At 35.5% G+C, this 15,823-nt stretch overlaps 1 protein-coding gene across 6 annotated transcripts in view; it reads right to left on the bottom strand.

The window, feature by feature from the left end:
• Positions 1-3,714: 3,714 nt before the first annotated feature.
• The window catches only part of FSIP1 (fibrous sheath interacting protein 1), a 69,380-nt gene continuing 57,271 nt past the window's right edge, over positions 3,715-15,823 (bottom strand). For 4 of the 6 annotated variants that reach the window (XM_066552048.1, XM_066552050.1, XM_066552049.1 and 1 more), the window contains 2 exons: positions 6,868-7,414; positions 3,715-3,966 (listed from right to left, as the gene is read on the bottom strand). In XM_066552048.1, coding sequence (XP_066408145.1) covers positions 3,944-3,966; positions 6,868-7,414 — 570 coding nt within the window. In that variant the 3' untranslated portion in view covers positions 3,715-3,943. Of the gene's footprint in view, positions 3,967-6,838; positions 7,415-15,823 lie in introns of those variants that run through there. The other 2 variants (XM_066552051.1, XM_066552053.1) reach the window with 1 other exon arrangement.

Below are 15,823 nucleotides of genomic sequence, written 5' to 3'. Positions count from 1 at the left end.
TATCCATCCCTGATATGGAGGTAAAAAGACACCCTTTCAGCACATGAATTCACTGGCATACTTTTTCACATTTCTAGACTAGTCCTTGTTACTCTGATGACATGTTTAAGCAGCCCTTTCCTCTCTGATCTGTGCAGCAGATAATTTTTGCACAGCCTGTTTTCTCTCTGTGCTCAGCATGCCCACTGGCTCTGCAGGAGTTCTGCTGGGGAAGTGAGAAGGAAAGCATGCACCACAGCTCCACTAAGCAGACACCAGCCCACGTGTCTTGGAAAAAGGCATTAGGCCCAGCATTTTTGTGGGGCGTTTTCCTCTTTTTATTTTTTTTTTTTATGACAAAACTGAAAGTTTTTTCACCCCTTGGTAGAACTACTTTAATTTAAACTTCAATTCTGGACATAAAAGAATAATTTCACTCATTTTATTTTTGTCCAGATTCACTAAACTTTTTAACAATTTTTTTTTTTTAATCAGGATATATATTTTGTCACTACTCTTCGAAATGAAAATCCCTCAACCACTCTACATCTGCACAAAAACTGTAAAGCTAGAGTGAACTTCTGACACCATTACAGTATACTGAAATCAAGGCTGTAATCCTTTAAAATATCCCACTCAAATGTATAGTATATTTTCTATATTACATATTCAATTAATACACACAATTTATACATGCATATATATATAAATATACATACATAATGTTAATGAAATTGTTTGAACCACCTTAATTTTCCACTTTCAGAAGAAAAAAAAAATGCAGTTTGCCATTTAAGAGAGCAAACCATAGCAGCATCAAAACATACCCGCTGAAGAAAATCAGTATCAACAGTTGAGCACTGGCCACCACAAACACCAGCACTGTATGTGTGTCACTGAGGGGTCTCAGTGACAAAGACAGAATGATTTGGTCCTGTATTGCTCAGCAATTAGATGAATCACACCAGAATCTTTTCTTCATGGCTGTGTTGCCTTCACCAATTAAGTTTTTGGAACAAAGCATCTATCTGTGCTGTAAAATCATTGTGTGAAAAAAGATAAGGAGAGCAAACAGCATAAATTTACATGTACACATGAAACTTCTTGTTCCTCAAACACCTCAAAGCCCAAAAATCAGAAGGATAACTTTAAAAATCAGTGTCCTGTGCTCTGCTATATTTTGGATTAAAGGAGCTAGAGAGGACATTAAAGAAGTTAGTTATCAGAATTTTTTGCCAAATAAAACTTATGTTGAATGAAGCTATGTATTTCAAAAAACCTGTTTCTAAATCCCACGTTAGGCTGCAAAAGAAAATTAATTTAAATATCTTAATCATTACTGCTGCATCACTCCCTGAGGAGAAGCTGCCACATTCCAGTGCAGCTGGAATTCAAGTGGTGGCCCCAATGGAGGGGTTATTGCAGGTCACAACACAGAGTCACTGGAAAAACAAAGAAAAACCCATGAATCCTCCTGGGCTCAACTTTCTTTTTACTCTGGTATTGGTGATGTTTTAGCAAATGACCTTGTCACTATATTTTATATAATATCTCTGTTATTGTCCACCTCTCACTGGTACCATATTTTTCTAAATAATTTTTCCAACAGTTTTACTTAAAACTGAGAATAGAAAAAGAAAGGAGGGCTTGAATTGATACTTCACCTGTAACATCAAGCAAGAAATAAAATATTCCCAAACAACCTTTTCATATAATGCAGTAGAAACCAAGCACAGATAAATCTTAGGTCACTAATTTTTTATAGTCTCTGAGCTTTGGGTACTGACCCAACACACCTCTGGAATAGCAAGCCATGAGTGCTAGGTCCCTCTGGCTTGGAGTGACTTCAACTGGTGCAGGGTGCTCAGCACTTCCCATGACTAAAAGTTAGGTTATGGACCTCCTGTTGGAATATACATTTCAAGTCAATATCCATCCAAACTGCTTATCCCTGAAATGCCAGATGCAAATAAAAAGATGTGTGGCTTCAGGAATGTTGTAAATCTTTGTTAGCAACAGTAACCCTTCCTTAAGGGTGCTAGCAAAAGCTTTTTTATAGCAGCAAGAGATTCAAGATAAGAAAATAAAACAAGAAAATTAGGGATTATGTTGTGTTTTTCTTAATGTTCTCTAGATATTATACATACAAGCTTTAAACAGAATTTAGATTTCTTCAAAAACTGCCCAAGAACTTGAAACACTGTTTTTGAGAAGGTCTCTATAAAACACAAGTTCCATGTGAAAATAACTGGACTGTGGAAAGATCAGAGCCAGCAGACAGTTCTGAATGAATATCATACAGGCACAGAAAATACTCTTTAAAAACACTTGTCAGTATTGCTTTAATTATATTTATGCTAAAAAAATTATGACAGAGGCTTAATATTTTTATGGTAAGAAATACATGCAGGTGAGATTTGAAAAGTTCAATGAAAATGTGCTTACAGCAATCCTATGCAGAATATCCACTATGCAAAGGTTTGTTATTGCTGTTGGAGAACAAGTAAAAATATCAGAAAGTAAAAAAAGAAATAGCAAAGACTTGTTGCAAATATAATGTTCCATTCAGATTTTTAACTGAAAGCAAATTGATTACATACTGATCTCTGTTGTATCCACACAATTACAGCTTCCTCAGAAGTGTGCATCCAATCCTACTGGCAGCTCTGTAAATTGGATTAAAATCTGGGCCAATATGTGCATTTATTTAAACACTCATATTAGATGAAGTAAACCCTATGCAATAACAGCCCATGTATAGTTAATGTACTATCCATACATCTTTTTGTGGTGAATGTTAAACGACTATAGGTATAGGATCTGAGAAACAATTTGTTCTTTTAGGTCAAGAAGTCACACGAGAGCTTGTCAATGGGAAAATCTGTTGAGTCTTCTTTGCTAGAGTATCTCTCCCCACTCAAAAAAACTTTTAAAAATGAACCATGTTTTTTTAATAATGTTTTCTTATTCTGACATTGGAGCACATGAAATGGGAAACTGACCATCAGCTGAGTAAATAAGCCAAAAATCAGGAAAAAATACTAGTTAAAGACTAGACAATCAAAAACCTGTAATGAATTGTTACTATGCTCTCAAACCCAAACCAGCTGCATTACCCTTCCCCCATCACTACACGGTTTCACAACCCAGGAGCTGCCAGGGCAAACTTGTGAATGCCTCCACTTTTACTCCCTCCAAGCCTTCGCCAGGGGCTGCATCCTTCCTCATTTAATTGCATTTCTTAACTCAAAGACATGAATGTTTGCTGTGTGGTTAGCAGTTTTCCCAGACAAGAATCAGGCAGACCTGAGCAGACTAGTGCTGATGTTCTGATCCAGCAGAGCACTTGTGCAATTCCAGCCTTCAGGCAAACCAGGGGTCCAGCCAACAGACAGCCCCGGGGCAAAAAACTGAGTAATGGGATGCTTCACTGAGTCAGGACCGAGTCAGACAGGCTGCAAGCTCCAGCAAACTGCAGTGAGATAACAGAAGACATGATTTGGCTAACTTTATGAAAAAGCTAGACTCTGTGTGTGTGTATGTGAAGAAAAATGAAATTATTATATATATTTCACACCCTCTCTAATAAAGCCCCATCAGTAAATACTAAAGTTTTGGTTGGCTTTTTGGTTTTGTTTTTATTTTTTTACAAACAAAGACATACATGTCTTATCAGACACACAGCTACACAATATCTGTGTACATTTCTTTACAAGACAGAGCACTCCCAGGAAATTTAATGAAATGCAAGAGTTTATTTTGAAACTGAAATGCAACAGTATATTACAATGAAAATAATAATTATCTCTAAAGAAAAAATCAACTCATGGAACATTTTCAATTATAATAATTTATTCCCATCAGGTTGCTTGATATGATACTGTATCAGTGCAATATCACTGACAGAGGTTTGGCTACACTTCCAGAAAACAGTTGTTCAGAGAAGCATATAGTCACTTTCCCCTCAAATTTCAATGTTCATATGATCTGAAAAAGAGAAAAGGAAAAGGTGCTGAGCTGCTGTAAGGACAACATTATTTTCAAGAGCAAAATATAAAAATGGTTTGTTCTACTTAAAACGTAATATACCCCCTCAAAATAGAGCTGGAAATAATAATTCACTGGCTCATGCAACTGTGAGAAATAACAGCCTTTTCATATCTGCACGTGGGCAAGTCTGGATTCTGTTAACCTCAGTAAACATCATCTATGTTTACAAACATATGAGCTGGGTATAGACTAGTTCTTCTTTCAAGAAGCAGGCATCACTTATCTTTGAAGGAACATGAGAGTTTCCTTCACATATATACATATATATGCATTATGCTAATAATTACACTTTCCTGAAAATATATATAATTGAATGTATTACAGTAAATCTATATCACAGACTACAGTACCATAAGGAATGCAAAACTGAAATTGTGCTACACCAGTTTCACACTATTTTATTTGCTTAGCCAGCACTACAAAGAATTTAAACTGTATGTAGAGTGGCCAAAAAATTCAAACTACTTACAGAAGATTATGCATCCATATTTAAATGTCCTTTAGAATAAAGACAATAACAAAACGCAACTATGTAAATATCTCTTACAAATTAAAATAACACCTGACACTTCTCATACCTTCATCTGCAGATGTATTTGCCTTAAACTGGATTGCACTTGGATCTCTATTTCTCAATACAATTAGCACATTTAATCATGTCTGAACTAACAAGCAAATTATCTACAGAATACGTTAAGCAAGTTTACAAATTCAATAAATAACACACATTTTGGCCTATGTCCAGAACTAATTGCTTGAGACAGAACTGAGTCACCTTTGTAGGAAACAAATTAATTAGCTTCTTAGTAAAAAATGAAAAAAAAAAAATCAGGGACTGAAAATTCAGAATACTTCCCCACTCAAAAAAAGAATTTGCAAAAACATCATAAAACCAAGATGCTTATTAACCATACAGGTTTGAGCTCTACAGGATTAAACATTACTCATCATCTGTTTCAGTCACTAGTGAAAACAGGTAATCAAAATACCCCATTACAGGATATTTCAGAGTATGACACACATGATTTTGACTCAAAGATATTTAAATTATTATGTGATAAATGTTAACACATTCACCTTGTAGGCTTCTAAAATGAGATGTCCCATATGGAAATCCACTTAATATTGAAAATCTCCTTCCTCTCTTGTGCAATAAAATTACCTCACAGTGACTATATCTATAGTTACCTGCTCACTTCACTACCCAATGGTCACAGTGCATCGGGCTTTCCTTGATTAAACACATCCCTTCTTAGAACATATATATATAAATATGTATATATAATGGGATTACTCATATATATATATATATATATATATATGACCATGCTACATCTCTTCGGACTAAAGGAGAATTTTAACTCAAGTGAAGGCAGCAAGTCACTGAGTTTTCCTCACTGTTGGTTGCTAAAGAGGCCTGGTGGTGCAGTGTGTAATCATGTTACTTCTGCATGAGATCAGGCTGTCCCTGCAGAGGTGATCTCTGTGGTGCTCCCCATGAGCACCACTGCCACCCTGCTCTCCTCTGGGCAGAGCACTCTCTTCCCTTGCCTGCTTCTCTCATGCCTGCATCTACATGAAGAGCAAAGACAGCTTGTGAAGGTAGCTGATAAGTAACCTGCCAGGAAAAAAAGCCAAACCAAAACCACCCAACCTTTCCTACAGGTACTATTTCTATTTTCTTCACGTAGAAGTAGCACTTAAATCTCCTAAGGGGAAAGTAGTGCAGGTAAGTATGGATATCAACTTTGTCTGGCAGTGTAAAAGCAGCAATACCAAGACTTTCTGCATTCTGACAAGGCAGAATCACTTTGAAAAATATTAAAATTCCCATCATTGTAGCAAGATTAAGTACAAACAATCAAAGAAAGTGTTGTGATTATAATTATGAAATTAACATAGCAGAGGGATATTTGAATGTTCTTAATTACTGATATATGTGAAAAAAGTTTCTCTAAATCCAGAACAGATAACCAGGATAACAAAGAACAATCAACAAACATAGCAAAATGTATTGATTTCTAGTAAGATGAGATTCTAGTACTAGAATCACAAATTTCATACTGTCAAAACTTTTATGAAAAAATTAAAGGTTTACCTGTGTAAAATCTGGCTTATTTGAACATTTGGCCTTCCAGGAAGAGAATTAGTCTTAGGTTAAAAATCTAAACATATATTTAGATTACAATATCACTATGTAATTACATATGAGTAAAGAACATAAAAAAACAAGAGACATTTCCACAATTGTTTTATAATACCAGACAGAGATTTTTTTTTTTCTGTTTAAAGTCTATTCCTTCTTTTACCAAACTAAAAGTAATTGTTCAGTGTTATTAATTTTGGTATCTTGTGTGTGTAAATTTGAACTCCCTAAAAGCAGTTTATTATTATCTTTCATATAGCCAGGTCATGTCTGTTTCTATATGACCAAGTTTACCTTATTAAAAACTTTCATGAACCACTTGGATTTTAGTGTGGATTTTTGTACCAGCTACTGGGAGAATATTTGCTCTCCACAGAACAATGAACATGACTTTCTACTATCAAAAAGGTAATCCATATGTGTTTTCAGCACTGTTTTCCAGCTGACAGAATTAATCAACATCAGTGATATATTTCATAAAACTCCTAGTCAATTATTTCAGGGTAAGAATTTTAATAAACATTCTGTTATTTTGTGCATATTAGTTTTGGCACAGTTTTATGTTTTCTAAAAGAACATTCTTGTCCCACCGTAATAATCAGTGTGTATTGGTGCATACCTTTGGTGAGAACCTGCTTAGGTTTTTTCATTATAATCAAAAGCCTATTCTAAAGGGTTGTTAAGAGTCTCACCTCCTTTGGTTTGCAGTGGTATGCTGAGAATGTCAGCCTCTGTGCATGGCTCATTGTTCCTGCTGATGCAATATAATGGTTCACCCAAGAAAGAAGGTTTCTTCAATCTTTTTGTGTTGAGTGCTCTTGACATAAAGTAACCTTCAGTAATACTCTTATCTTCCATCTTCTGTAAACCTTCTAGGTCATCAGGTTCCTCTGTTTGGGCCAGTGAATCCTTTGATAAGTGACTACCAGCCAATGCTTTGCTGGTATAGTAGCCAGGGATTTTGCTCTCTGCATTAACACATAAGCTTTTGTCTCCCAGTCCAGCCTTTTCCTGAGCCATTAACATCCCTACAATATGGTCTTCAACTAACATTTTGGAAAGACTAGATGTGGAGTGAAGAGTGGAGTCTTGACTTGTGTAACAAGGGGGACTTAATCCAAAAGAAAGAGATTCCTGAGACTGTGGCATGGTAACGTTACTTATTGTTCTCTGAGGCTGCATACATTCTTCCAGAAGGGTCTTAAGCTGCTCTTCAGAGAGGCTCATTTGTTCTTCAGTCTGAAAAAAAAAAGGCAAGAATTTCTTCTGTCAAAATATAATTAATGAAAAGCAGCGCCATAAAACAGCTTGAGAGATACACTGGCAGAATCCTTAAACAAATATCAATGTCTTTCAATTCAAACTGAATTTAAATATGCATTTCCATAATCACAAAATTTATGCAGCATCCTCACTAGGTTCTAGATAGATTCTATGATGAAAGTTAGGAAAGAAGCCTGATGTCCACAAGCCACTGAGAGGCCTTTGATTTTGCATAGTCTTCCATGAGATCTGACTGGTTTTTAATTACCAGAGAATGCACTTTTTCATATTTATTGGTTTGCTATGAATACCTACAGACACACACACATAGACACTCTTTAGGATTTTAGTTACTGAAAGCAAAAAAGCACATTCATAACGGACTGTTGGGGCAATGCAGCTGGGGTTAGAAATACTTTTGGACAGCACCAGCCCACAAAGACTGTCACCTGCTGACTGAAATATTCCCAGCCTCTCACACTAGAAATGCCACATAGTCTCTCTCTCAACCATGTGACACAAAGCACATCACTTACCTACCATGGCAAGCATGACCCATGGCAAGTGACAGAAGAAAGCTCTGTCTTCTGTAGGACAGTTTTAGGGCTTCCTTCAAGCTGTCACTGCTTGCATAGCTCACAGATGTATCTTTTCAGTTAATTTCCTATTCAGAGACTGGCACACTCCCATCATTTTTATCACACAGGGCATTTCTTAAAATTTGATATTAAAGATAATGACTGATATTAGTTGGTTATGGTGAAGAATAGCAAAGGCTATTTTGCTTAAAGAGGTTAGCAATAGGGAGTTACTTCCAGCTTTTACAATCCTTAATGCTCCTAAAAATAAAGTAGCACAATTTTCCCTGGCAATTCAAAGATTATAATGATAAGGACAGGACTATTTTTAGACATATGTAATACATTTGCCCATGAAATAGGAGCTATAGAAGACATCATAATATATATTTAAAATGTTGGAAACACTATGCAACATTTAATAGAGAAAAATGCTTTCTGCAATCAAAATCTCAGTTTTACACAACCTCCAAGACACAAAGGATCAGCTGACAAATTAATGAATCCTTAGGCTACAGTGATTTATGTAAAATAAAAATTTTATTCATTGTGTAATGACTTCTACTGAGAATTTACTTTACATTATGCTAGAGGATGGAGCTGCTGTCGTTTCAGAAGAGAGAACAATATCAGATGTTTAGCTGATATTTTTTTCCCTGAAGGTCTCTGATCCAACTACAGGAGTCATACTATCCTGTTTGATATTTATGACATGACTTGGCTACAGCCAAGGTACCACAGGGTGTGTGGATTTCACCTCAAAACTGATTACTCATGTTCATCAGTGGGGACAGTTTCCAGTCAGGAAGGAAAGAATATTTCTTTGAAAAACTTGTGGCTATTAAAATTACAAGATGACACTAAAAAGTGAACAAGAATGACATTTTTAGTTACCTTCAGTCACCATTCTGTACTTACATATTCAAACATTATTAATAGCTAATAATCACTGCTACAGACAAAATCCTGTACAGTTCAGGCACTAACTGATGTGCATAAGCTCAGCTCTATAGAGTTATTTAACCCAATAGTCTTTTCCTGCAGATATCAATTTTCTTCCCAAAGATACTCCAAGTTTCTTTCTTGCACATAAAACTGCAACTGCATTAAAGAAATCAAGATGTTAAGGGCTATTATGGATAGAGATCTTTATTTAGATTAACACATCATCAGGTAATTATATTGAGATTCAAGTAATCTTGGTATCAATCTATGTATTTTTGATAATATTAACTGAAATCAAACCTCAAGCTTAAGTGCTTACATAAAAACATGCAAAACATTACAACATCTTCAAACTTTACTTAGTCTTCTAAATTTTAATCCTAGTGTAGGAAATACTCACTGATGAAAAATAACTCAGGGGAAAAAAATTAGTAGCAAAACACTATGATGAAGCAAAAATGAAACATGAAATGTTTCAAGTTTTCACTTTTAATCTAAACTACTAGCCCATGCTGAAGTCCTTCAATTCTTGAAAAGTATTTTAATTGCAGGATAACATTTATTTCCAAGCAGTGATTATCAGAATGGACTCACTGTAAGAAGCAACAGCATCCACACAGGAAGAGCATAACAAAAGAGATCACTACTGGAAGCACAGCTGCATCGAGAGTATATCCACAGAGCAGATTATACTGTGTAAACATAACTATATTTGTAACATAGAAGATTCCCACATCTGGAAGCCCACATGGATTCCCACATGGTTTTGAGTGTGTGGTTCTATACTAACATATTTCAAACCTCCTGGCCAAGATCATTTGGAGCTAATTTTATGTTAATGAGAGGGCAATTCACTGCAGAAAGGAATTATGTATGTGAAGCAAATAAATGATCAGTACAAAATTAACATTGGGAGGAAGACCATCTTGTCCTGCCTTTCTTTCATCCCTTTATTTCCCCCATCCCCATCCCATTTATCTGCAGTCCATTGTCCCTCATCCAAATGTTTTTCTTCTTTTTTTTATCTTTCAGGAAAATCATATGGCTTGTATTCATAGATTATCTTGATTATTACCAGAAGGGTAACATTTAGAGCCTAAGGCATATGGGGAGGGAAATTAATATAATAACTTTGGAGTTAAAAAGTTTGGGAACTAGTGATCTTGTTTTTTTCCAGAGTGGCAGGCCTGCAGCCAAAGCAGACATTTCTTTGTTCCTTCCTTTTTCTTTCTCACTCTTTCTCTTTCTCGTTTTCTCCCTTTGGATTTTTTGTAAGACATGCATGTAAAGATACAGAAAGTATTTAATAAACCTCTCCAAAAATTACGTTTTAAAATACTAAAGGCACACTGTTATTTTTTTTTTGCCAAACTCAAGAGATGACTGTAGGCTTAAGGAAAAAATACACAGTGGAGAAGATAAATAGCCACCAGTCATCCACTCAGCAGCCAGGAATTTACATTGAAATGAAAGCGGAAAGGCTGCTGTTAAAATCAGGAAACAGAGTTTAGGGAAACACCGTTGGGAAAGACATCTCACAGCAAAAAAGGCTGTGCATTTGCAACCAAATGAGCATTTGAACTTATGGAATTGCGTAATACAACAACTGTATTAGGAGTCTGCAGAGTATATATTTGCACACATCAGAAAAAATCCAGTCACAACCAACTGTAACAATTCAGAGCCATGACTTGGAATCAGAAACAGAGTCCCAGGGAGACACTCGATTCTATATCTCCCAAGCTTTCATTCCCCTCATTGTAAATAATTTACAACTCCTATACAGGATAAATACTTCAAGACATTTTTTTAAAAACACAAGGACGTAAAATGAGTGTCATTCAAAATGCAGAAACAGCCCACTAGACAAGGGAAAATGAGGTATCAAGTCTGGTTTCCATTAAAAACTAGAAAACCTTTTAATTGTTCTGGCTAATTTTTAATAGGACACTGAGTCCTATTCATTTCCAAGGCTTTTTACCGTTAATGATCCAAAAAACTAATTCCTAGCCAGGAGTTTAGGAGCCTGCTAATGACCTTTACTGTTTATGTGTGGTTAGCTTTTCACACACTTGTGGCCCTCCTCTGACTGAAGATTTCTTGTTCCTTGCTGAATTCCTCCGTGACAGGAGTCTATAGAGAAAACCTTACTGCATGTGGTAGGAATGCAAACTTGTCATTTGCTGTGGATAGCCCTGCTGTGACTACAAGTTTTCAAGTTCAAATCTTTAGGCTTTCTTTCTACATCTGTACAGTAACAAAACCAGACTATCACTGAAAGCCCGTATCAGATTTTACCATGGGGAGAAAGCTAACATGTCAGGATTATTTCTAATTATAGTAAATAATCAAAAAAATGACACACAGTAAATGCGCAAGCTACAAAGTCAGAAGGATATTTAAGGACTCGTGCAGCTGGCACATCTATAAGCATGGAAATTTTGTTTCTTAATCTGAAAGTGCTGCACTCAATAGTTCACATGATAGTGTATTTGTTTGAAATAATTTACTTTGATGCCTAATTTGCTGACATTTTTACTAGTGTGTGAGACTGCAACAGTCAATTCTGAGGTAACTGCTTTCTTCCTGATAAAATGACTCCATTTTAAGAGAATACTGATCTATTGAGACAAATTTCAGATTTTCGATAGATCAGCCTAGGGAAGTTTTGTAAGTTTTAGTTATTCAATAACTTATTGACAGTTTCTCAAACAGCTCTATTCTGATTTGAAAAGGCAATCCTTGCCTTCTATCTCCACATAATTCAATGTGGACCATCAGCTCCAAGGTCTCACTTTTCTGCATCACACCCAAGCATCATGTATTTGTCTACAAACAGTACTGGTTGGTGCAACTGTGAAATATTATTAACATTCATTTGCTTCATGCTGCATACAAACCATACACATGTAATTGTGGAAGAGCTTCTTATAATTTCCAGACATGTTGAAAGCCCAAAGTTCTTTTGCACCACAGGAGTCAGTTTGGTGCCCATAACATGTAAACTGATTTAAATTAATGTAATATGTCCACTGTAGATTAACCCCAGCAGGTAACTAAGCACCACCCAGAGGCTGGCTTACTTCCCAGTGGGGAAGGGTAAGAGGACAGGAAGAGCAAAAAGAGTAAAGGAAGAATAAAAGCAATAAAACTTGTGGATCAAGATAAAAATTGTTTAATAAGCAAAGAGAGAGAAGATAACAAAACAAGCAACGCAAAGGCAATTACTCAGTATCTCCCATGGGTAGACTAACACCCAGCCAAAAAATGGTTAACTTTGTAGAACCTTCTCTTTTCCCTTTTTATTACTGTGCATAAGGTTATATGCATTGGCATGGAATGTCTTTTTGGTTAGTTTGGGTCATTGTCTTGATCCCAGCCTGCTGCACATACCCAGACTACTCACTGGGAGGGCAGACTGAGAACCACAGAAGGCCCTGATGGTGTGCAAAGGCTGTTCAGCAATAGCTAAAACATAGGTGAGTTATCAGCACTTCTTGGTCACAAATCCAACACACAGCACCATGTAGGCTGCTAAGAAAACATTAACATCCCAGCCAAACCCAGTACAGAGACCCACACATCTGCTTTCACAAAGAAGTTAAGTGTTCAGCATGTCACTTTACTGCTTCTAGTAGTTGCTTGTTTGTTTTATAAACACTGTGTTAAAAGAAAAAGCTCAATGAATGTAAAAGAAAAAAGTTAATCTTTCCTCTGTACAGCAGCTTCATAAGGGTTAGTTCAGAATGTAATGGCAGAAAATATTAAAGGGAGTAGACCAGAAACATGCTCACAACTCAATGAGCACGTTTTTGGAGAGGCCAGTAATGTGCATGGTTTTGACAGTGTTAAAAACTGAGACTGAAAGCTGAATCATGGATTCAGAAATTAAGAGCTCCTTACAATCATCATTTACCATCTCGTAGTTCTGTGCTTATGTCTGGTGGGCTTGGGGACTTCTGTAGTGTTTCAGCAATGACATACATCTTCAAGAATGAGCAGGATTCCTAAGCCATAGGAGAAAATCTCCTACTTCTGTTTTTTCCTCCTTCTGCTGTATTTACTTCTGTTAGTTAAATTTTCCCTTCTCTTATTTTTTCCACTGTTTATGTCTGTGTAAGGGCAAAAGGAACAGGTCTACTAGTCAATTTTTGGTAGCTGCTGCTGCTAAGAGCCAAAACACAGAAAGGACAGAAGTATCTTGGCAAAAAACAGAAGCACCAGATAAAAAGAGGAGGAGATTATTGGGCATCCGGTAACATCACTGTCTGAAAAGAAAATTCAACTTGTAACATTATGAGCCACCAGAACCTCAACATCAAAGTGATTATACATTGGAATAAAATGCCTGGTGGAATAAAATGAAACCTCCACTAAAAAAAAAATTCCGAATTTCAGAAGAGAAAATGAACTTCACTAAGAAATTGAAAATAAAAAGAACTAGAATTTTTTTCCCTTTTTTCTCTGACAAAGAGAAATTTTAACAGAAATCAAAAGGAGACATGAGTTCATACAATTTTGATCTTATTTAGAGTAACAAAGTAGGTGAAAACTGTGGAGACAAGACATGATAGTTGCAGTAGTTTTTTAAAGGTAGCCTATTGGTTATAGAGGTAAAAACAATTAAATCAGTTTTGCCTCCAAGAACTTGTCATAAACATGCCTATTTTAGTTATTACAAAGAGGTGTGACACTTGTTTAAATTTTGCCTTTCTCAAAAATATCAAGTCAATTGCTTGTGGCTCGAGCGTGCCAATAAAGGAAAAGTGTGTTTCATCAGCTATGCCACACTGTAAACTTTAGAAAGAGAAAGCAACTGGCTGCTAGAGGTAACAGAAGTTGGAGGGAAAAAAAAAAAAAAAGGAAGCTAAAAGATCTTTTGCAATAATTTCTTTTTCATTTGACACTATAGACACCAAGCTACATTGCTTACAGCTGTGGAGATTCCATGGTACTATACGAGGGTATAATTAAGAGGTTTGTAAGCAGGAATCATTTCTTAGAACCCTATGGAAATGTTTCCATCATTTTTAAAGACCCAAAAAGCTGTATTTCTGAATTGCTACAAGTTGTACTTTTTACTCTAACTTTCAATTTTAGCTTCATTTCATGGTAGCTTTTGATCTACAGGTTGCATAACGTTTTCTGTGTGCTTACATATTACCAGGTTCTCACCCATGGGCACTAAAATCTAAATTAGTATGTCCCCACCAAGTTTTAGGAAGGTAACTTTAGGAAACAGAACCTGCAAATGTCATGCAGACCTAAAGTTTCTAACATTTCTATCAAGCACACATTGTAATAAAAAATAAGTGTTTTTCAAGTAACTGAAAATTACTCTGCATCATCATTTTCCTCAATTAAGTACATATGACTTTGAAGCTCCATTTTCATTATCTGAACCAATAGGGTATTTTTAACATTTAGACCCTAAGCAGTATTGGATTCAACCGAAACAATTAAAATATTAAATATAACTCATCAAAATATGTATTTCCATTAGCATTATGGCTTTTTCTGTAATTTTGGAGTTAATATAAGACTTATGCATCATGTTATATTGTACCATTTCCCCTAAGGTCCAAACATCATTTGTATAGCATATTTGACTTTTGTATATATTGTATAATAAAAATTTTCTTTTGTGAAGTTTCAACATTGTTCTGCTATTCAATTTTACTCCAGCTTCCATCATTAGCAGCAGGGCACAAATTTCAAGTAAACAGCATTTAAGAAAGGAAGCAATTTTATTCAGCATCTTTAATTGAAGATAAGAACTAAAATTCTAAATAAATATATATTAAATTGTGTAATTAAATGTGCACAGAGTATATTTTCCTGACTAGGGCAAAGAGATACTGACTTGATGTAAAGAGCCTTTTAACTGGATATCCTACTAGTCACTAAACAATAAGAGTTGAGTGTTCCTTAGAGAACGTAATTTCAAAGTTTAAGAATTTTTAAAGCTGCATAAATCATGATGTAAATTCCCCTTCATTTAAACACTGAACTATAAGAAAAATGTCTGATTTAAATCACTTTGAATTTGAAAATCTATCTACTCCAAGGTTGTCAACAGATGTTTTGCAGGAATTCAGCTCTTTAACTGAAGATTAGTTCAAAACTTATCTCTTCTAATCTACTGTGTTTGCAGATAGAAAAAAATCCAAGTATTTTTCCATATATGAGCCACTTTAAAAATTTTCATTTCTAAAACCTTTCTCAACAAATGGATAGCTCCCTGTTTTTAAAGCACTTGATTTCATACAGTTTCAAGAGTTCTTATATTTGAAGCAAGCTGATTTTAACGAAACACACTGACGGTGCGTGAAAACATAAGACACAAATTCCTGAACTGGTATTTACAATCCATTACTCAGAATAAGCCTCTCATTTTCTAGCCTCTCGTGAAGAAGCAGAACTTCTGCAATCTAGACTATTTAGCATTCAAAACCAGTTTCCTAAACATCCCATTTTGTGTTTTTAACTGTTTGTTATTAAGCATTTAACAGATTTCATTCCATAGAAATCTCTTCCTCGAATATTAAGTTGTGGCTTTAATTTTCAGTAAAGCCAGTAGAGTAGACAAAAATGCCTTGATGTGGTTGCAGCTGTTTTCTGTTACAAAACCCCATTTCTTTTTTTTCTTTTTTTCTGTCATATTGGCTTAATATTTTTTTCCGAGAAATAGTGTAGCATAATGGGATCACCCTCACATATACCATCTTTTAAACTGCACTGAACTATCCAGAGATTTTAAGAATGCTTACAGGTCTATAATCTACTGGAGGAACAGAAAGTGTTTAAGAACAGAAGTGTTCAAGGCCAGGTTAGATGTGGCTCTGAGCAGCCTGGTCTAGTG

Source organism: Molothrus aeneus, chromosome 6 (assembly GCF_037042795.1).
Source record: "Molothrus aeneus isolate 106 chromosome 6, BPBGC_Maene_1.0, whole genome shotgun sequence".
In the NCBI taxonomy this organism is placed as follows: Eukaryota; Metazoa; Chordata; class Aves; order Passeriformes; family Icteridae; genus Molothrus; species Molothrus aeneus.
Note: the sequence above shows the minus strand (reverse complement) of the source record. Positions and strands in the feature narration are given on the sequence as shown.